Raw genomic sequence first — 23,410 nt, 5'->3', positions numbered from 1 at the left:
CGAAACAGCAGGATGTTGTCCGGTTGTTCCATGTTTCCTAAAGTATGACATTCAGACTATTAACAAGGTTTCAACGAACTAAAAACGTCGCAGAAAGGCGCTACATAGGGCGATCAAAGGAAACCACGGCTGCGCAAGTCGACCTATTACAGTACAGTACAGACTCACTTGTTACAGTTTCTGCGCGAGGAGACTGCGCCCTGTCGACATGTAGGTATTTGCCGATAATTCAAGTTTCCATTAAAACTATTCGTGAGAGACTTAAAGCAGTGAACCTAAACTCGAGAGACCTTTTAAGAAAAATTCCCTTTACCCAAGAAACTAAACTGGCAAGACTACAGTGGGCAAGACAGCACATATATTGAGGTGAAGAGTGGCGTGCATATTTTTCACAGACGAGTCCAGATTTGGTCGTTACTCTAATAGTCGGCGTGTTTGAGTCTGGACAAACCCTAAAGTATGCAGAAACTTAAGAATTCTATAAGAAGTGCATCCTTTTAAGGAGGACGTAATAATGATCTGGGGCGGAATTTGCTGGGATGAGAAAAATGAGTTGTACGTATGTAAATGAAACATGAATGCGTAAATCTATGAAGAAAGCATCATCAACAACATTCTGCCAAATTTTCAAAAGTGCTATAGGAGAAAATTTTCCGTTTTTGGAAGATCATGCCTGACCACATTGTGCAGCCATCGTTGTGGGCGTAATTGAAAATGTAGGTATGGTATATTTACCGTGCCCGACAAGATCGCCTAACTTTAACCCCATTGAACGTTCGTGGGACATGTTGCAAAAAAGTGTTGAAAAACATCGACCACGCCCCTAACAATGCCACAGTTTCGAAAACTTCTTTCACAGTTATGGAAAAACTTATCACAAGACAAGATAAACCATCGCATTGAAAGTATGCGAAGACGATGTGAAGCAGTTATACACTTTAGGGGTGGCCGTACGACGTAGTGAATTTTCGTTATGTAGTTTTTATGTTATTTTCAATTTTGCAAAAATTTTTTATCATTTTTTTGGTGCTCTTAAATAAATGAAAAAATATCAACAACAGTTTGTTACTTATTTTTTGATACGGATTACAAGAAAAAAGCACTCCTGTTGCTAGCTCCAAGCAACATCCAAAATATCCTAATTTCCCCAACTTTTGTGGAGTAGTTTATATTGGAGTTGTCATTTAACGTAGAAACACTTGTGGGCATAAGGCAACAGTTGCACCACTGGCAGATAACACTGTTGTTCTGGAGGGTGAAGTAAGATCTCCTCTGTATCGTATGACTCCATATAACTTGAGAACTGTTAGGAACTTACCCACCAGAATAAATTGTCATAGCTCCATATGTATTAATAAAATATTGACGAATATTTAATATCCACCTGAGCGCATCGTCCTACATAGTCACGTCTTAAATCACACAGAGACATAACAACGCTTGTCATACAATAAGAATTTTCAATGACACAAATATGTAGCACTAAATTTGTCAAAAAAAAAACTATAAAATGTCATAATCCAGAATCTGTGCCAAGTTTCCATATTTAAATTGGAGATCATTAATACATCATTAGAGCATTCCAGTGATTGCTTTCCACTGAAAAAAGCGTTGGTTAAAAACTTGTGTAAAGAAAAGCGCCGGCAGGTCGATCCAGGGGTGTCGAAATGTAAGAGAAAATTAGTTTTTTTTTTAATTTAAAAGTTCACACATTGAAAAAGAGAAAAATAAGGATGCCGTCCTTCCTAACCAAAAATGGAATATTATAATAACTAAATTGGAAAATTAGACAACAAATTAAAGGCGAGATGATCTGCAATCATTAGAAAATAACCCTAATTTCGTAACTAAATGTAGGACTTACCGACAGAAAGAACTAACTAATTTCGAGAAAGTCGTGAATATCACAATAATTGAGCATTCAAAGGCGAACAACCCATTTGGTGATAGTCAACATAGTTATGTCAAGGGAACCAACACAAACAGCTTTGTTTACTTTTATTAATAACATATTAACCTCATTAGAGGAAAGAAACGTACTCATAGGTATATTTCTAGACCTATATAGGGCTTTTGACGTCTTAAGCCCCAAAATTCTAATAGGAACTTTTGGGAACCTCGGTATAAGGGGCAATTCTCTTAAATGGATCGGATTATATATTTGTCTGATGCGAACCAAATTCAACTGGTTCGAGTCACAATAGAAATATATACATGAAGAATGTTACAATAAATCATAAAGTTCTCTACGGCACCAGACTTGGTCCTTTACTAAATTAAAATTTATGATATTTTAGGTCTGAGAGACCCCAATAATCATGAACCATTACTAACTATGTTAATGACACCAGTTTCTTAATGACCAAGATGGACTGTGACGAGGTTTATCGGGCTATTGATTCCCTCTTACTTATGGCTAATAATTGGTGTTCCGAAAACAAGGTTACAGTTAACAATAAGAAATGATGTGATATTTCAGACAAGCAGAGGAAACTTATACAGGGTGTCCTGTATAAGAATGCAGGGACCTACAGGGCCCTCGTAAACCATCAGAGATGGGGAGGTGGTTAAATTAGAATAAAGTTGCGCTCTTAATATGCTCGTCAAAATCGTATTTTTAAATTTGAAAAATTCCGAATTGATCCGACGTTATTTTAATAAAGCTGATTTTTCGATATTCTGTTTTTCTGTTTTCTGTTTTTATGTGAAATAATATGTTAAAATAAATTTCACATTCTCTCCTTGCCTCCTCTACAATATGGCGATTTTTAGATTTGCGACGCAACGTTTCGTTTCTTTGCAATCATCATCAATGATAAAAAAAAGTCTTTAACGCACACAATTGACGTTTTTTTACGTGAACTTTCATCTCACTCTGGTACTCGTCCTGACACTGTACTGTTTTAAAATATCTTATCAAACTCCGTAATAAATTGCACTCATGACTGCAATAGTAATATCTCACGCTTATAATTAATGCTCGTGATTAAGAGCAGATAACTCCAGAAAGAAAACACGTGGGTATGATGTGAAACATTTATTATGACAAAAATTTATTATACATAAATTATATACTTTTCAATATTTTAAAAATGTACAAGTAGTTCACATCGTCAGTTGCACATATCCATATCAGTTTAATATACATATACAGGGCATTTTTTAATGCTCAACATAGGAGTTTCTACGTACGCTAAAAATTTTCAACTCGAAGTTCTTTCTGCTGGAATTATGAGTCTTCGGAATGTGGTGTTTTCGCCTCAAAGTTTATAGAAATGACACAATTGGTAAATTATTTTGATTGCGATTTGTCTTTTTAATTATTTTAAGTGAGCGGGAAATAGGGTCGTGTACATCGGTCATAATCTTTGAATTTTGATATTTTTAACTCTAACTACAAAATTCTCCCTTCCTTCGACTATCACTTCGTTATTCGAGTTGAACAAGTCTAACATGGTGTGCAAGTCCACAAACTCCTCTGTTGCATCCTAAAAACGTGCACTGTACTCATAACGAACATCACAATATATTAGAATTAAGAATTTTATACAGCTTTACAAACATTTGTATATGTACAATTTTACATGTTTTTAAACAGATTATTAAAATACGATTTAAAAGAATCATAAAAAAACAAAACAGACAACAAAATTGAGAAAATTCCTCATGAGTTTCAGCTCTTTCTCTTACGAGTGGAATATTTAAAAAATTTTGATTTTTGAATTCAAACTATCTACTCTATATGTTTATATACCGAGGACTTAAATTGCGAGAAAGATGTAAGTCGCTTAAAAATATCCATATAAAATGCCTTCATTCACCTAAGCCCCTCACTATTTTCTGATCACAAGGCAAATAGGATCGTTTTTAAACGAACCACACAACTTCAATTTGAGACAATATAAATTGCAGATCGAAGTTCTTTATGAGATTTTTAGGATCGATCGAATGTCACGTGAACATTTAATTTTTAACAATATCACTCTTAACTTGCGCATTGAACCGACATGTCCTTCGAGGGTGGAAAACATATATACACTGCACTACAGTAAGTCAGCTTCAACAAAGGTCACAACTTTAATTGAATTTAGGGAATGTTTTTACTGGAATGTCTGTTGAATAACGTCCTTTCAAAGACTGCCACAAACCCAAGAGTTCCATTAAACTGGACACTATTTATGGTATATTCGAGGTCAAAAATAAAATTGTTTCTAGGCTAGAGGATATTGTCACAAAGGAGTAGCCCCCGTTGGTGTGTGATAGAGTGAAGAGCTGTTATAGTAATCGTTACCTAACGACGCATGTGGGTGTATCGAGTTAGGTAAAGGACTTAAAGTATTGTAGCCGTAGCCCATATCAGCGTACATTTTTATATCTGACTTACTTTCAGTGGGAAGCAGCCGTGTGATTGAGAATGGATGATTCGAAGGAGTGTATCCCGTGGGTTCCTGCTTGAGGTGATGGTTGAGACTGTTATGATGCTGCAGCATCGCCTGGTGCTCGCTCAGCGCCAGATGATTGTTGCGATTGATCATAGCCGAGAGTTCTTCGTTGGTCATGTTGTGGTGGTGCTGCTGATGCATGTTCAAGTCATTCGCGTTCAGCAAACTCATCTGTTCCACATCCAGTTTGCTCGGATGAATGTTCATCATGGAACTCAGGTTGTTTTCAGAGGGTTTGTCCAGCTGATGAGATTTGTCCTCGCTGCTATGCATCGGAGTTTTCTTGCCCGAGCTGTTGCTGTTGTCCATACTGTGGTGCGACGGACTTTTGTGCTGCTGTCTTATCACTTCCTTTTTCTCGTCTTTGAAGCGTTTTTGCCTTCTAAGATAACAGCCATTTTCGAACATATTTCCAGAATCGGGGTGTAAGCTCCAAAACGACCCTTTCCCAGGTTTGTCCGGGGTCCGCGGCACTTTTACAAAACAGTCATTGAACGAGAGAGAGTGTCGAATTGAGTTCTGCCACCTCTGTTGATTTTGCCGATAAAACGGGAACAAATCCATAATAAACTGGTAAATTTCCGACAAAGTCAGCATCTTCTGGGGGCTATTCTGGATCGCCATAGTGATCAGGGATATGTAGGAATATGGTGGCTTGGCGTGGGTGTAGGACCTTCGGTAAGGCTTTTCCGTCCTCCCTCTCTGTAGGGCAGAATTAGGAGAGGTATCCCCGCCGCTCAGATCACTTCTACTTAACTGGTAATTCGTTATTCCAGACATTGGGGTGGCCATGCAGGAAGCTGTTTGAGATATTGGCGATCCGATGGCGGGGTAACCCAATTGGGGAGAATCGTTCAAAAATTGCTGCCTTTGATGGATCCTAGAGTTCATGGCCATATTGTTGTTGGTCATATCTGTGGACAACATGCTGGACCCGAACATAGGAGCCTGCGGGGTGCAATTCATGGACGCCATCGAGACGCAAGACATCGAGTTCATAGAATATGTGGGCGTCATGGGGCTCATGGCGTTGGCAGATGTGGCCATGCTGCTCACGTCGGGGTAAAGCTTTTGTGTCGCCAACATTTTGCTCCTTATAAAATTGCACTAGCAAAAAAGATCATCAAACATCACACGCGAAAGGTCTTTACGCGCACTTACGGTTCGAAACAATCAATTCGATCTTAACTTGTCGTCGGAGGTTTTGTTTCATTGTTTACATCACGAACGGTTTCACAAACAAGTTAACACTTTAGGTATTCCAAACCTGCACTGATTGGAAAAACAAATACTCCTTGCAGCCTGTTTACTTAGATACTACAAGCCGATGTGAAGTACCAAGAGCTTTAGGTAGTCAAACAGAGTGTCGTGAGGGGAGGGTAGTCGCCATAGGAACAGGCAGACCAATGGTGAATGAGCGGATACGGTCACCATAGCTACGCAAGCTCGAGACAGGCTGCTGATTGGCTGAAGCGATATGAGAACCTTGACGAGTTTCGAGGGGAATCGACCACGCCTACTAGCGAGTGACGCCACTCGCGTCCGCCGCGCGAACTAACAGCTCTAAATTCTAATTCGAGGATGTGTAGCTATAGAGTTTCGATTCTTGGAAATGTAGCGTATAGAAAGTTTTTGTTTTTGTTTCCTTCAAGTTTTAAATGAAGACGGCTTGTAGTTTCAAAGAGAGTGATTAGATTTCGACGTGTTTTACGTTTTACACCGCAATTTGGATATTGCTCTCGGCGCAGCTCAGCTTCTGTTGTCGACATTGCCACAGTTTCGGACTATTATAGAGAGGTAAAAATTTTGTTATACTAATTATTGACAAGGAATCGTTCAAATGTAAGCAGAGTGATTTCTTAGGTAATGTCGTTAATTTGAGAAGATACTATTATCAGTCAAGATAACATTTAAGTGCTAGTTTGGATGCCAACTATATGCTATAGTTTGTAATGTATTGAAAATCGGGTTTAAAAGGATGACTACTCATCTACCGCGTCTTCAGTAGGATCAATCAAAATTGTTCCAAAAGGTTATGTAATTTTCAGTTATTAATAATGGATTATTAACAACGACAATGAAGCATCTGCCTACGTACTTCGGTTAATAAATTTTCTTTCTTCTCCTTTTGACTCTATCCTGTATGTACATATTAAATGTTTTAAAAACAATTTATAATAAATATTTCATTTAACAAAAATAATTGTTGTTTTATTGTTTATATGTTTATGTGCAATATATGTATAGCAAAAAATTACTAACGGTGATTTATAGTATGTAATAAAAGTGTTGGGCCGGCGGATAACCTTTTGACATATTTCGAAAGCATTCCAAGGCGAGCTTTATAGGAGAGGGATATTAGATCTACCTCGAAACTCTACATGCAACTTAGATCATATTTTATAAGTTTATGAGAATTTTAAACTAGGCTCCACATAGTGCAAAACACGACGCGATGTGCAGTGTTTGACAAAGCGCTATGGCTTCAAAAGCCGTCGAATGGTATAATTCAAGCTCAAAAGCTTAAAAAATTAAGCCGCTACCTAACCTTCATAGTTTTTGAAATATTCAAATACAAAATATCACTTTATTACCTCTACGAGAATTAAAAGTGTTTTTTGTTGTAATTGCACCTAGGTTTAATTGCGCGAGACGTAGTGCCATAAGGTGGCCAGCAAGCTTGCCAGATTTGAACCCCTTGGATATTTGTCTTTGCGGTTGTATTCAAATACAGTGTACGAAAATAAATCTCTTTCTGCCAAAGTTCACTTTGACAATCGTTCGAAATGACCATGGTTTACAGTTACAGCTCTGCAACTTCCTAGGCGGTCAAAACATTTCTGCTAGACATTAGCTACGACTATAAGTTGAATGATTCTTCACTTATTTTGCTGCTAAGAGCTGTGATGGAAATTGATATTAGTAAAACTATTCACATCGCTATATTTCGATAACTTTTGATATATTGCATAATAAATCACAAACCTGTGGATAGGTATTTTTAACAGCGTAATAAATATACCTAGAGGTATTAACTTCTTTCTTAGTCATCTGAACGGTTGCCCCTCGCTCAAAGGGCAATTAAACAGCTGTTCGAAGTCCATTTTCTATGCTATTCACATCTTTTACAGCGATGAGAGATGAAACCTACCACCCTACAACTTTACCGATAAGTCGGGTAAAATAGTCTAGATACAAGAATGCGCTTTATACTTTATTGCAAGTCAGGTATCCGCCACCTTACTTGAGAATATGATTTTTTCTACATTTTGTTTTTAATTGCCACGTAAGGTGCAGCAGTTTTAAATAAAATCAGTTACTTCTACGAAAAAATGAAGCAACTTAAACACTACTTTATTAGAACTGTTGTTTTTTCATTATAATCACAAGCCCAATGAGCAAGGGAATCATCAACAAAATTTTATAATACACTCATAAATAATAAACTTGGACATGATTTAATGTTTTTTAAAACGACGAAGGTAATAATGAGGAGTGCTGACATTATGATGATGATGGTGTTAAAGGTTGTTTTAGATGAAATGGAGAATGGCAAATCAATATATTATGGTGCCAATGTAAAATGACGTTACATGGGAAAATAATATGTTTCCTTGGTTAGGCCGAAATTGGGAAGCAATCTATTGCAGATCAGATTTGACGTTTTGCTTACTCTCCTGCATCATCAGACTTACGCAAGATTAAGACTAGCAATAACCAGTACAACAACATAATACTATGAAGAAGTAGCCGGAGGAGCGGTTTTATATCAGTTATTTCATTTATAACCCGCATTGACTTAATCGGGTGAGCAGGGAGGCCAATGGAATGTTAAATACTTTGCTCCTTCGAATCTTGAGATACCGAGACACTTCAATTTTGGTTTGCCAAATTCGTACATGCGCGTGACTGTATGTACGGCGTCATGCGACATGAAGAACAGTTATACAATTTTTGAAGGGAGTCTCCGAAGTTATCTTAAAGCTGGGCGGTGGACATCATCTTAGGGGAATGTACTGGTGCGACCAAATCAATCTTGAGATTTTACTCTCGGTCTAATATCAGCCTAATAAACCAAATGAAAAAGCAATAATTAAAATGCAATAAAAGGAAATGCGCTTCCTCATAAAAATCAAAAGCCTCGAATCAAACGAAGCGAAAATTCGCTTTAATCTTCGCAAATTATATTTATATTTGAGTTAATAGCTAATGAACTTATTTATTAAGCCAGTACACATATCAAGGAGTATTTGACAAACATCAATATTTGGCTTTATTCGAAGTTATACCAACACAGCGACGGCAATCGGCAAAACCGTTTAGAGTGTCTAATAAAATGTTGCTACCACTCGCGTAGGTGTCTGTATGTATGCAAATATTTTTCACATTGAGTGTGATACATAGCTAATTAACAATAATATTTTCCCTTCGAGGAACTTTAATCTTTTAGTCAAACCTTTACCTTCGATAAAGATTTTACTCAGCATTGGCACTCAAGGGGATATAACTTAATATTATATACTCCTTGATTATAAAATAAAAATTTTACCATATTATATATGATGATATTTAACGATAACTATAGGTTGTTTATTTAAATAAATTGACTGAGACACTAATGATTTTAAAATTTACACATTATAAAGAAAATTATTGCCGACTGATTATTAAGTAATTTGCAAAATTAATGATCCATTGTAACGCTCAATTCTTCAGTCGTTTTACTGTGATACGTGATTTTGTTATAGACAGTTAAATATTCACAAAAAAACTAACAAACACCGTATTGTTGTCCTGCTTAACGCTTATTGAATAGACAGAGATGCGCTATAAACCATTGAGTTTTTGTCGTCTATCTTTCAGCTTATGCCACGTTCCTGTCACTGTCACTGGCCTTAAATTGAAATAGACAGGTGATATACCTTCAGCAATACTCCCATGAATGACGGATTGGGTTCACGCGTCAATGTAAAACTTTTTTTCTTTCAAATTAAAATTACGAATAATTTAATTTACTTTGGATATAAAATTACACTTTCTTCAAGAATCAGAATCAATATCTATAGTTGAGAGAAAAATATTGCAGCTAATTCGTGTTATTAAGCGATTAATAATGTCAAATCTATTTATGTATAAACTGTTTCGATTATCGGTCGCCCTCATTAATACATTTGTTAATTAAATAACTTTAATCGGAGTGTAATTCGAGTTCCAATTTTTTCTTTACTACTCCATCATACTTATTTTAAATGTGTCGCTTATATCCCATTGTAAAATCTTGCCAATACATTCTGAAATGAGTCACTGCCATTAGTATTATCACAGTGAATACGTTTCTCTTCTAGATTTCTTAGATCTGTCTCTATTATAACTTATTTTTAAATTGCTTAATAATTGCCGGCCATAAACACATTAGGACAGGTTCATACACCACTACAGAAGGTTGCACCCAACAACAAGATTATATTGGTTGAAAATTTGTGGGAACGTTGGTTTAAGATTTGCCCCAACCGGGGACAAAGTAATCTTTATGACCAAAGGTCAACTGATTTGGACGTAAACAGGGCAGTATCTACTAATGATTAAAGTTTCTTCTTAAGTAAATGTATAAATTGGGTCTAAATATACCTCTCTAAATATGCCTTTTTGTAAATTTGTCGAAAGTTTCTAGTGTTGATATTCCCCTTAGATTGCAACACTTTTGTTCACATTGATTTGAAAATTGATTTCTTCAAAACATTCAAACGCAACTTTATAAATTTTTAGGATCCTTTAAGAAACATGATAAGAAACGTTCGAAAATTGCTTTTGACTTTTCAAGGGAATTTTTAGACTTCATGTGGTTGTAATTCATTGGAAGTAGATAATTTTTTGAAAAATCTACGGAGACTCTGAGAATCTTTGCACATATCTGACGATTTTGAATCTATTTTCTAGAACCGTTTACGATTTCCAGAGATTGTTGATTATATGCGATTCTTTCTGTGTTGGGCAACTAACAATTTCAAATGTTCTATAATTTTTAAGATTTCGTCAACAAATTTGAAATAGATTTTGCGCAATTTTGGCAAAATTTTAACAGTTTTAAAGGAGCATCCCAGCATTTTCATGCAGATTTTTTTAATTTTTGAGAGATTTTCGAGGCATTTCTAGACGTTTTGAAATTCCTTTTTTAAGTGTAGCTTGACGTCAAGTAGGTTTTCAAGTAACGTGTCAAATTATCAAGCTGTGAGCTGAAATTCCTTTAGACTTTTATGTTAGTCTAAATACCTACACTTTTTTGTAATAACTTATTGTAGGTTTGTACATAATATCGTGACATTTCATGAGATTTTAACCACATATTTGAAGTTTTTTTGCAAGGACTCGCAAATTTTCCTTTTTTAGGTCATAAAATTTATTTATATTTTTAAAAGATTTTCAGCAATTTTATGGGGATTTTGCAATATTTCAATTAATTTGTGAGGATTTTCCGGCAAGGTTTTTTGTTTTATTGCAAGCTATTTGATTTTCGCATATTCCTTAAAGTTGATTAAACGTGTCCTCTTTCGATTCCGTTGTGTTTGGATAATAGCTCTAGTAATAAACCAAGTACTATACACCGTATATATAGACAATGCTTCTATTTCGTGAAATGGCTAAATTGTTGAAATTAATGCGGTCGCCACACCAATTGAAAAAATATAATCGCGTACAGTAATGTATTACTTGGCGAACTCAAATCAATAGAGCAAATGCGACTTGAAGTATAAATCCTACTTACCGCACGGTTGTTGATACAAGAATTAAAGAAATTCCTGGAAATCTCTTGGCATTTATTAAATAAAGTTGAACAAATTGTGGCGAGCCAAGCCACAGTAACCAAAACTAGTCGATTATGCAACCAGGAGTACAAGTGAATCTTTTTTTACTAAGAGCAAAGCCCAATAAATACTTTTCCCCAAGAGTAACTTTTTTTAAAGCGAATTACTAATGCACTTAAATGATTGATGCCTACTATCGATGCCATCATTACAATCAGTTTTTTAAATATCTTATTGGAAACTTAAAGTTGGCTCCTAGAGGTGATCATTAGCATGAATCCTCCACATAGGTGTGTCATAAAAGCCTCTGAATGATATTATTACAGGAAAATAGGTAATATTATGGAATTAACACACGAGTCGCCCCTGCAATATCACAGTGGGTTGATCATTATACTACCAAGACGCCTCGACTACTTTTATCCCTACACCTTATGACAACTATACCAAATAACACTTTATGTGCGTGTCCTAGGATAAACAGTGCTGTACTTTAAGGACAGTTGGAAAACAAATTATGTTTCTGGGTATTTGCTCATACTATTGCGCTATTAAACACGGAAGATTAGAGAGTATACAAAACACACGTTGGCATTAATCAATTCCTAACAAAGATTATATCAATGGCTAATCCCAAATCTTGCGCCCAGTAATAAATGATTAATGGAAAATAGATCCCAGATTCGAATCTGTATCCGTGTGTAATATTGATCCACGAAATTCGGTGATGCCGTAATTAATAGTACATTTCGTTGTTCATTGGTATTTTCAGTGATTGATCGTATCAAATTAGTATCATCGCCTTAGCAATCATTTTAATCTGTATTTCCTTCATCATACATTAAAATTGTTGATAGCAAAAATACGTCTCATGTGTCGACAGTTATGTTCAACGCAGAAACTAGAGACAGACAGCAGTTATAAAGTGTTGCCCTTATGTCTTTATGGAAAGTAACTGAAATTTCGTAAAAATTATGCTAGTGCGTCAGAACGTTGTGCTGATGATGAGTGATGACTCATTGAACTACCCAAATATTTCAGGTACCCATTTTGGGACCCGAAAGATACGAATGAAGACCAATTCTGTTGTTGTGTTATTGATAGCAAACCTTCACAAGGACTTTACTCATCGATCGGATAATAAAAAGTTTTGTATATTAATGTTCCCATAAATTATATAAAGTACCTCGAATTGTAAATGGGCAACTTACCAGGTAAAAAAATTCAATATTCAACAAATAGATCATTACTGGAATAAACTGGTCGAAAGCTGTAAATTTATTTATTTATTGTTCCGGGAAAAGTTAAGATGTATAAATGACTATTTATAGGCTTCATTTACCAAAGAAAGGGTACGTTGTTCTATCTGAATATTTTTATGTTTGAGAAGAAGAAATGCTTTGTCGGTGGTCCGAGTACCTTTACCCATCCTTATCTTTTTTGTGATGTTAATTCATGTATTCTTCGAAATTTGAATTGGTTAGTACTTTTCGGCATTTTAACTAGTTACTTTTTCTTAGAACTGTGCACTAGAATATTTAAAAAAACTAATTTGCCTGCCCGAAGACATATTCTTATGCAGATTTATTTTCAAAATTTACTATTTGCTTTGTTATCACCGTTAATTAATAGACTATAGTCTCAGGTGGTGTTCCATGTGATTTCCAATTCAACCGACTTGGAAGCATTGAATCTAATTTCGTCACCGAGGCACCAATGCTCAGCTCCATGTCGGCCAACAGGATGAATACCATTTCGATCTAATTTGTATCACTGTTCTCCTACTAGTTATAACGATATTAGTGTCATTTGCATAGAAAATGAAAGAGTTACATGTGGTGTAATATCCTTCCGAAACTCGTTGAGATACGAGGATAGTCATGGAAGTACCCGACCTGACTCGTAAATGGCGTTTTTTTTGTTAAAAATTTGCTTACGATACAAAAACCTAACCTTACAAAAGCTTATGTATAAAGCCTGAGGGTGCTACATTGATTTCTATTTGTTTTGGAGCCGTTCTTAGTGAACGCTCTTAGAGTTTTTGTGAACATCGAAAATATTGATCATCTATACTTGATTCATTACTTTCAATTGAATCGAAGACGAACAAGACAAACGAGATTAACTCCGCAGTGGTCGGTCCAACGACACTCCAGATTTGACCACTCCAGATATTGTGCTGAAAATCCGCAAAACTGTACTGGAAGATCGTCGGTTAAAATTGCTCTAGATAACAGGCATTATAAACATTTCAAAAACTATCGGTACATCGCATTTTGACCGAACAATTGAATATGAGAAAGCTGTGCCCAAGATGGGTGCCGCGATTACGCACAATCGAACAAAAAACAGCGCCGGGAGGACTTTACAAGTGAGCGATGCGCAAAGTTTTGTAGCAATAAAGCCGAGTTTTTGGGTTGATTCATAACCATGAATGAAACATGGGTCCATCATTTCACGTGTGAGACGAAAGAGCAGATGAAACAGATGATGGGCTTAAAGGAAAAAATCGGCTCCAAAGAAAGTGAAAACTGTTCCATTTGGAAAAAATGTGGTGGTGTTAATTTGTTGGGATGGACGTGGGATAATTTTTACTGATTATCTCCCTAAAGGAAAAACAATAAACGGAGAATATTTTACAAATTTATATCAACGTTTGTAGGAAGGATTTAAGAAAAAGCAACCGCACGTGGCGAAAAAGAAAGTCTTATTTGATCAAGGCAACGCACTAGCTCACACTTCGGTCATCGCGATAGACAAAATCAATCAACTTGAATTCGAACCTTTTCCTCAACCATCCCAATCACCAGATTTAACCCCCTCAAATTGTTTTCTATTTCCGAACTTAAAAAATGGACTCGATGAAAGGAGATTTGCGAATAATGAAGACGTGGAGTCCAAAGTCGATACCTATTTTGACACATTCGTAGTTTCGCATTATAAACAAGCTAGAGAAATAGAAGATAAATAGAAATAGAAGTCATAGAACATCGCTGGTAAAAGTGTGTCAACTGCAATGGAGTTTATATTGATAAATAATGTATTATTTTCCAATTTGCTTTTCCTTAAGTATTAGGTCGGGTACTTCTGGAACTACCCTTATAACAACTAAATAGTGTTGGTGATATGGTGTTGGTAATAGTCCTGAAACTTGTGGGATCTTCGTGTTGCTGCCCTATATGAAAAAATTCATACCATCGACGACAACCTATTGAAATCAGTTGTGGAGTTATGACTATTCGGTTACTGGCAGAGCCTCTAATTTGCTTTGTTATGAAATGTAGCTTGTTATTATGGAATATTGCTATGTTATAGAATATAGTCATAGAGTAGTATTTTGTAGTAAAATATAGTTATAGAATCAAGTCATAAATGAATTGCATTCAAAAAGTCGGTGAAGGATGAAGCCGAATCAATTTTCTATGCCAAGGCTCGTTTTTGACATATTTCTTTCGAAAATTCATTACTGGAAAAAAGGCAATAATTCGTTTTGAAAGTTTAGGTTGATCGAACATAAAGCCATATAAATTAACTATCGATGTTTATTATTCTCAGATCGTTTTAGCACGTTTATCTTTATAATATGCAAATGATGATTAAAAATACAAGTAGTATGCAGTTTTTTTTTTTATATTTTAGATTAAGTGCGTCTAAATGAATCACTACATACATCATTGGCTTGCCTATAGTGAAGTTCTTAAAACCCATTTTTCTTTAGATACAAAAATATACATGTTTTCGGGAGATTTATTTCAGAAATTCCTCATTACTTTTAGACCACCAAGCAAACTAGAATCACTTTGGGAAGAAAAATATAATACATGATTAAAATTTCGATGTTGCAATTCGGGAGGTCCTGTATATTACATCTAAATATGTTATAAAATGCACCAGCTTTTGCAGCTTTTCAAAATTAAGACCCATCGATCTCCTTCAGCCACCACTAATAAGTCACACTCTATTCAGAAGCTCACGCTCAAAACACGAACCTTTTTATCCCTTTCTTTATAATTTAACGTGGCAAATTCGAAATTTGCCAGAACATATTCAGCGGCTTAAAGGGCCTTATCTCCCTGGCTCATTCATCCCTCTCAGTTAGCGAATGGGGTGCTGCATATTCATAAGGTGCGAACAAAAGACCGATACATCATTCCAAGAGGTGCATTTCGGTATAGGAAGATAAGCAGATTCAGGTTGTTTTAATTGTATTTTGACTTTTCATTTTTGTGATAAAGCATTTTGTAAATAATTGAAATTTGTTTTAGATAATGTGTATTTCTGCTTCACTAGCATTTATGCTTTACATGCTTTTGGGTTCGTTTCAGCAGTACGGTGATAGGTTTTCAGTCAAGCATTTAGCAAATAGAGGCAAAAAGCATAGTAAGGCTGTTATCGTTGTTAGTAAATTTACTGATATAAACACTAAATTTGCTGAGTAAATGACGTGAGCACTACGTGAATGTGACATGTTACTACTCGTTACATAACGAAGAGTATTTAAGTTGATATTTGCTTTCACCGATTGACTGAGGGCGATTCCATGGCTTTGTTTAAGCATCCAGATTGTTCCGCAAAAAACTGATAAAATTTCATAGTTGTAATTTTGGTAATATAATGACCCAGTAGTGTTAAAAATGAAAAGCAATTATTTAAGTGAAAAACACGTTCTGATAGAACGAAAAATACGTATTGACATGGTTTTGTGAACTAGTATTTGCTGGTTTCGTTTAATTATTTGTTACCACTCCTGATTCTCATCACGTATTCCGTTTAGTGGAGGCAAAGCCAAAATGTCGATTTGCAAATGAAGGTTAAAAGGAGGCGAAGTTTGAAATTCTCTCATTTTACTTCGTGATTAAAAAATCGAAAATTTACTCGTGTAAAAATGAAATAATAATACATATTTCAAATTTTATGATTTTAGAACTTGAAAAAGTGAAGAAAACAAATCTGGTTCATTAACTCGAACGACAAAATACCAAAAATTCCAAAAATCGATATAAAAGTTTCACAGTTTTAGTTCGGACCAACAAATCAAAGATTTCTAGTACGTGCATAGACGAAAACGGTTAAAACATGTACAAATAATTATGTCCTTTACACATGTGGATCAAAACACCTAATTACTAGCAAAATTTCAAAACTCCCTATTCAGATTGGACGAGTTTATTTAAAATTTAGAAAAACTTTGTTGAAACTGATCTGAACTGCAAACTGATTGAAGAATTTATCGGGCCAAAGTAATTTATATTGGTTCGAGTTATTGTTATTAATAAAACTAGGATCTCATTAAAATTTATGTAAACTTGAAAACTCTCTAAATTATGCTGATTCAAGTTATGTTCATTCGAATTACTTTCAAATTATTGGAACTTTCTGTTCAAATCGAATCAAGTTACTTGAAAATTGTAAAAAGCATTTCCAAAGGTCACAACTCACCTGAGTAGTCTAAGGATGATTTAACGCAATTAATATTTCCCTGAAAATCTTAAAATTCAATTTTTCAGCAATTTTTCATTCTAATAAAAATAGGATTTCCCAGAAACTTTGGTACAAATTGGTATGGGGTGAAAAATCGTTCAAAAATAATACTATTAAGCTGATCATGTGTTATATAAAACTTGTTCCTTTTCGATCTATAGAATGTTAAAACAAAAAAAATTGTAACTTATCGACAAATCTTACATTTGTAAGTTTTAAGATGGAATTTTGCCACAAAGGGATTTTTGGATACAACAAATCTATCTAGAATGTCTATTTTTAATTAACTATAAATGTACTACGTCCTACACATATTTGGAAAAATTAGCACAACTTTTCAGGTAAACCCCGCAACTTAATTTTTTATAAATTTGGAAAGGCTAGACCCTTTTCCAAAAAAGGTGTAGTTAACCAACATGTGTTTCTCTAGCGGTTCTCGAGATATGTGCAACTATTCTATCTGACGCATATGGCTTGGATGCACTGACAACAAGTTATTAAAGCGGCACCATTCTTAGGACACTATGGAAAAAATATATTTTTGTGATATGTGAAATACTTGTCGTAGATGTATTTTTTGTGATTTCGCTTTTTTATTTTTTATTATTTTTTAAATTTAATCAACGTAAATTAAGCAGGTGAACGAGATTAAAAAGAAAAACAGCACTCTTGACAGGATGGGGCAAAATTTTGGCTCAAAACTTAGAAAATGTACTGATGAGGTGGCCGACATTTTGAAAGTTTACTTTAGCGTGATTGTGTTTTTCTTTTCATTATGTACGTCTTAAACTTGAGTTAGTTAAGTTTTCGCTTAATATAAAATAATGAAATAAAAAAATAAAATAAAAATGAAAGAACAAATTCATGTTCAAACAAATGACGAGTATTTCACACATAATAAAAAGACATTTTTTCCATAGAATTTTAAGAACGGCACCACGTTAATAACTTGCTTTCAGAGCACTCATGACGTATGCGTTAGACAGAGTACTTGCAGATACCTCGAGAACCGTTAAAGATACGCACTTTTCTTAAATTTACCTATTCTTTCCAGAAGGGTCTACTCCTTCCAAATTTATACAAAAAATTAAGTTACCAGGTTTAGTAAAAAAGATATGTTAGCAGTAGTTGGCGTTACCTATTGCGTTACTTAAAGACAGAAATTTTAAATGCAATAAATTTCTTATACTGAAAATCTTTCTTGTGTAAAATTTCATTTTAAAAACTTGCAAAATGTAAGATTTATCGACAAATAAAAATATATCTTTTTATTTCAACACCCTGTAGATCAAAAAGGAACAAATATTATATAAGACATGTTCGAATTGATAGCAATATTTTTCAACACAGTTTCATTAATTTGTACAAATGTTTCTAGGAGAATCTGGATATTCTCGAAAACCTATCGACACAGTTCAGCTATACAAGGTGTTAGGCAAAAATTTAACCAATGATTAAGAATATCATTTAAAAGAAAAAAGTTCCTTACAACAGTGGTAAATAGAACGGTATCGCCGGAAAACAAAACAAAAAAACACCTTTTGAGAATTGGCAACGTCGTGTGGTGTTTGGATAGCTCCCTAAATAACCGCATCAACAAGGTATGCATTTTTTACTTGGGTTTTTTGGATCCGACAGGTTTTACAGTTAAAATTTAAACATCACGTGATTCTTATTTAATTATTTTGAAAAGGCACCTACCTTTCAATTGTTGTTGCCATCTCTAATTAGCATAACGCGTTACGTTTCACAGTTTACGTCACGCAAATCACAATCAAAAACACAAATTTGTTATTGTTTTTACTACATTAAATGTTCCAGTCTATGCATGCACGAGAGCGTTTTAACCGATTTTCGCGTACACGATGAAAAATCCCGTTTGTCGAGCTGAGAGTTTTCATTCTGGATAACAATTAGCGTAAACGTGCCAATCTCCATTGGATTTTTGTAACGTCTCTCCAGAATTCATCAAAAACATATCACAATACTCACGTAAAGAATACATTTTCACGTAGGTTTTTCACGTCGATACTGTTAATAGGTTCGAATAAAGTCACGTACTAATAAAAGGTCAGGTCTTACCAGCTACCGGATATTAAGGAATTGCAAAAAATAATCATAACAAAAACAAACGCCGATCCCTCGGTCACGTTCAGTGCAGCGTTGCCGCTTAAATTTACTTTTACCGCTTAACTTTTATTATTAATTATTAATTTAGGTTTAGATTCCTCTCAGCAATGTTATTACTGAATAATTTGAGCTTTTCTTGTTACACATCAAACAATCAACATCTGTCAAGTAGATTTTTCATCATTTTATTAAAATTTTAAACTCATCATAGCTTTTCGGTTACCAAATTCGAAATTCTCTTTTAACTATTAGGTTTTCGACTGCTGTTGTAAGGATTTTTTTTTTGTTCAAAATGATATTCTTAACCATTGGTTAAATTTATGAAAGTTATTTCCCTGACATCCTGTATGTCTGCATTTGATGTGAAGTGCTATCTGCTCCAAATAGGTTGGAGGCTTAGAGATGTCCTTCATAGCTCATGATTCTTCATCTGACCCTAACCACCAGCCAATCGATTTTGGATTGCTTCGCCCACTACATAACTGTATTATTCTATCATTAGTTTTATGACTTCAATATAGGCCAATGCTTTGACGAAAACATTCATCGACTAGGCGAATGAAACCGGATCTTAAGAAAATCATCCGCATGGAGGAAGCCCCTATTTTGGGAGATTTTATTACGTTAAAATGAGTTTTTCTCCCGTTCTAACTGTTTAAAGTGACATAGTCTCTTAACTCTTCAAATTGTAGTGTTAAAATTATTGGAACAGGTGGAAATTCCCTACTCAGTGAAGAGCATTTCTAAGATAATCTTAGACATACAAAAGAATCTTTTTCAGGCAATCGACCAGCATGCAGAGAATCTTTCTGATAAACCGATGGATGGCTACTATGTCCCAGTTCTCCCGCACCCAAATCGATGTTCATTCTCCATTGACTACATTCTAAGTTTCTTTCGTCCTCACCTCTTTCTAATGAAACAACGCTAAAAGCAGACCATTATCTTCTCTTCCATATACTCACTGAACAGATGTTTCGAAAAACGCTTTGATTTCCGTTCTTAAGTAGGTAAATACAATTATCGATCTTGAATTCTTTTGCACCAGAACATTAAAGTTAATTATATTTTTCATGTCATAAGTCTTCAAATTTCCTGCGATGTTTTTCGCCATGAGATCTTGACAGCAGGTCTTCTTGAAACTGAATAAGAAAACGAAAAACTATTTTTTTTAATAACTAAAATTGTTAGCATATGTTAAGCTTATACTATTGTCAGTACTGCTTTAAAAATGAACAATTTAGGTATCCCCAACTAAATAAATTTGAAACAATGAATACACCATCCATTAATACCTGCCAGGCATAAATAGCCAATAGTAATGGTATTTTATAGCTTTTCGAAGGAGTCGTCTTAATTGAACCTCGGTGGCAATTTGAACAGGCCCACTTATAGCATACATACCCGCCATCACCGTGGCCCAAACAAACATCGTGAAACTAATCCGTCTTTAAACAATATTCCGAACAATGCGAACTAAACATTTAAACCAAACAAAATGTTATAAACTAATAATGAAGCAAATATGCTTCTGTCCATTTCATTTCGGACCGCAGTCAATTCCACCTACAGATATCTACACACCATCGAAACTCACCGAAATTGCGTAAGTGTCTATATGGCTATTCGTGAGATTTTTTTTTCAATCAATCATAAATTACTAAATTAACCTCAGTAAAAGAAAGAATTTTTGATTCTCAAACTTAACGCTAAAATTCTTAATTGAAAATACTTAGTCGGATTGATTGGTGTCAGCGAGCTGTCCCCCAAGGGATAATTTTATTTTTAACTTGCCCACCGAGTAGTCAGGTGTGTGTGTGTGTGTGATCTCGAGAGAAGGCTCTAAAAGGAGATTTTATTCTTAATCAATTCACACATCCATTCGAGCTGCATCATCTACGCCAACAAAGAGTGCTACTGTTCGCCCATTATAAAAAACCACTTTATGGAAAGTGAAGGAGTACTACGGTACGAAGCTGTGGGACTTTACAATAGGAGATGCTGTCAACGCAATGGAATCCAGTGGTGGCGCGTGGGAGTCGAGTACCAACGGAACGACTGATTCGCTTTTAACATTACTTATTATATTATTATATCGAGTTTAAACTAGCGAAGTAGGAATTTACAGGCTATACTGGTCGCTGACATTTATAGCACCAAAAAGAAAGATGCAACGAAAAAAGACCGCTTTATTATTTGACTTTGTGAAAGAAAACAAAGAAAAATCGCATGGAATTAGGTCTGGAGGGCGAGCTGTCCCAGGAAACAGCATTGGCGCTCTATTTACCCATAACACCTTAATAAAATAAAAAACATTCGAAGTTATTATTAAAAATCGGTGCTTAATATCTTTCTTCTTTCGTTTTTAAACATTTTTAACTGCTACTTTGTCCAGTTTTTATAATTTTTATGATTTGGGGTATCAAAATATATATTTACTACCTATTAAAAGAAATTCCTCATCTCTGAAAAGGAGCACACCATGCATTCTAGCCGGCAATATCTAAAAATAGAAGCAATTAATTTAAACTCATTGATTCAATTATCACAGTGAAGGGCGGTATACGAATACTACAGGGCTGACAATAATAATCCCACCCCAGTTGATTTAACGGGCGGTATTATTTTTAGTGCGAACTAAGTGTCGTGAATCTCTCTGTAAGCTGGCATATTTGTTAAAGCTTAGTCATTGTAGGGTACGTGAAAGGACTGGGGCAGGACCTTACCGGCCCCCGTTACCAAGAAGTCATACATAAAAAATATTTAATTGCAAACGAATCAGTAAAAAGTTAAAAATTGACTGAATCGGAAAAATTATTTACTCCTTCCCTCAAAAGCTGATAGAATACTTGGTAAATAACAAATGGAGAATATTCCGGTGCCATGAAAATACTACAATAAATTAATGTAGATTATTGTAAATATAAAAAATGGAGATTAATTACGAAGGTATAAATGAAATACTCCATACACTCATGAAATTAGACGAGTCACCATTTGGATTAATGCCTAATTATGAGATATTAAATTACTTCCTGGGTGATTAATTGAAAATTTGTCAGGTGTTTTTGCAATTTTCGTTATAAAACAAATCATTTAAGATAAGTGAACATCAATAAAAGTCTCCTTGTTCTAAGAAGTTCATGATGATTTTCAAACTTAGTCGTTGTATCATACGTGTTAGCAGTAATTGTGCTTTAGTTGCTATCTACGAGTAAAACATCTGCTATTATAAAAGTGTGGTTTCTACAGTGTATATCAGAATGGTCCTGTCCGATGATTACTGTAGGTTCCTGTGGCCAAAATAAGAAATAAAGTTTATACAAACAAATGTCTAATTGCCCTTTAGTTTCGAGATACAGCATGTTAAACTTTAAGAAAAATTTAAGTTCTTATTTTTTAACTTCCAAATGGCTTAAAAGTTTTTAACGAAATTTCGTCCATAAATTTAGCAGATGAGCAGCATATCGGTGGGTATAATTCGAAAAATTGTCAGCTTTAACCGTTCACAAATGGCGAAGATATGGGCGTCATGTATCTTTTTAACTATAAAAAATTATAGCACTCAGTATAATATTTCCTTTAAAGTAGTCCTGATAAAAAAAAATTTTAGCCATATGGAAAGTAAAAAATAATTTTTTTGTTTTTAATTTAATACCCTGTCTCTCGAAAGTAAAAAGCAATTAAACATTTCCTTATATAGACTTTATTTGTGATTTTGATCACAGGAAACTACGGTAAACAGTTGGCAGGACAATTGTGATACGGCCTGTAAATGTCTTATTTTGAGGCCTTCAGCTTTTCTTCCAGATTCCTAATTAAGTCGCTTCACTGAGAATTGAGTTAAAAATCTGGACCCCCACCGCCCTTAAAATGAGTCAGGTTTCAGCCTCGTTATTTTGTTGCAGTTGATAGTTTCTCAATTATTACAGCTGTAGAAGAATAGTGTCAATTCATCTGTTCCCACTTCAATTGTACTAACGTCCTTTAGTAGAGGACTATAATAAAAGTGTTTCACATTGAAGTCATGAAAATAGTACATGGTACCAAGAATTGCGCAATGGATATATATTCACCACTAGCACAGCTGACTATAACCACGATTATATCCTGGAACAGATGTATCCAGTCAGTCGACAAAAATCTAAAATTGGCCAAATTCTATCTATTCCATTCATCCCATCGTCATACCTCTCCTCCATTCCACTCCACCCAATTCGACTGGCGCGATCTCATTAACGTCCATGCTGTTTGGAATAAGTTAGGAATAGTCAGCATGTTCTTTGTTTTTCTACATAAGTTGCAAAGCTGTCTCGTAGGCTCGGCTAATTTCGCAACTTATGCCGAGATGGAATACAGAATTCCATATCCAGACTCACAAAGTCAATGATTCATTTTTTCTTTTAGTGATATAGTGGAAGAAGAAAAGTTTTCCCTATATAGAATCCCGATTTTAATGTTATTTTTTTTATAGCTGTAAACCTTGTTTACACATTACATTACGTCGCCAGTCTCTATGATTATACCAGATTTGTTAAACATTATGTTTGTCGA

The 23,410-nt window shown here is 34.8% G+C and overlaps 2 protein-coding genes across 2 annotated transcripts in view; both read right to left on the bottom strand.

Annotated features, from left to right (window-relative positions):
- Positions 1–18,768, bottom strand: part of LOC136339784 (uncharacterized) — a 167,444-nt gene extending 148,676 nt beyond the window's left edge. The window contains exon 1 of the mRNA XM_066283268.1: positions 18,428–18,768. The gene's annotated coding sequence lies outside the window, so the exon portion shown is untranslated. The remainder of the gene's footprint in view (positions 1–18,427) is intronic.
- On the bottom strand, positions 3,023–5,883 carry fkh (fork head). The gene has a single exon (XM_066283119.1). It carries the CDS (start codon positions 5,526–5,528, stop codon positions 4,230–4,232), a length of 1,299 nt encoding a protein of 432 aa, XP_066139216.1. The 5' UTR covers positions 5,529–5,883; the 3' UTR covers positions 3,023–4,229.
- Positions 18,769–23,410: the final 4,642 nt, after the last annotated feature.

The sequence above is a fragment of the Euwallacea fornicatus genome, chromosome 6, assembly GCF_040115645.1.
Source record: "Euwallacea fornicatus isolate EFF26 chromosome 6, ASM4011564v1, whole genome shotgun sequence".
NCBI classification, from domain to species: domain Eukaryota; kingdom Metazoa; phylum Arthropoda; class Insecta; order Coleoptera; family Curculionidae; genus Euwallacea; species Euwallacea fornicatus.
The sequence above is the reverse complement of the archived record's forward strand: the minus strand, read 5'-3'. Positions and strand labels throughout refer to the sequence as shown.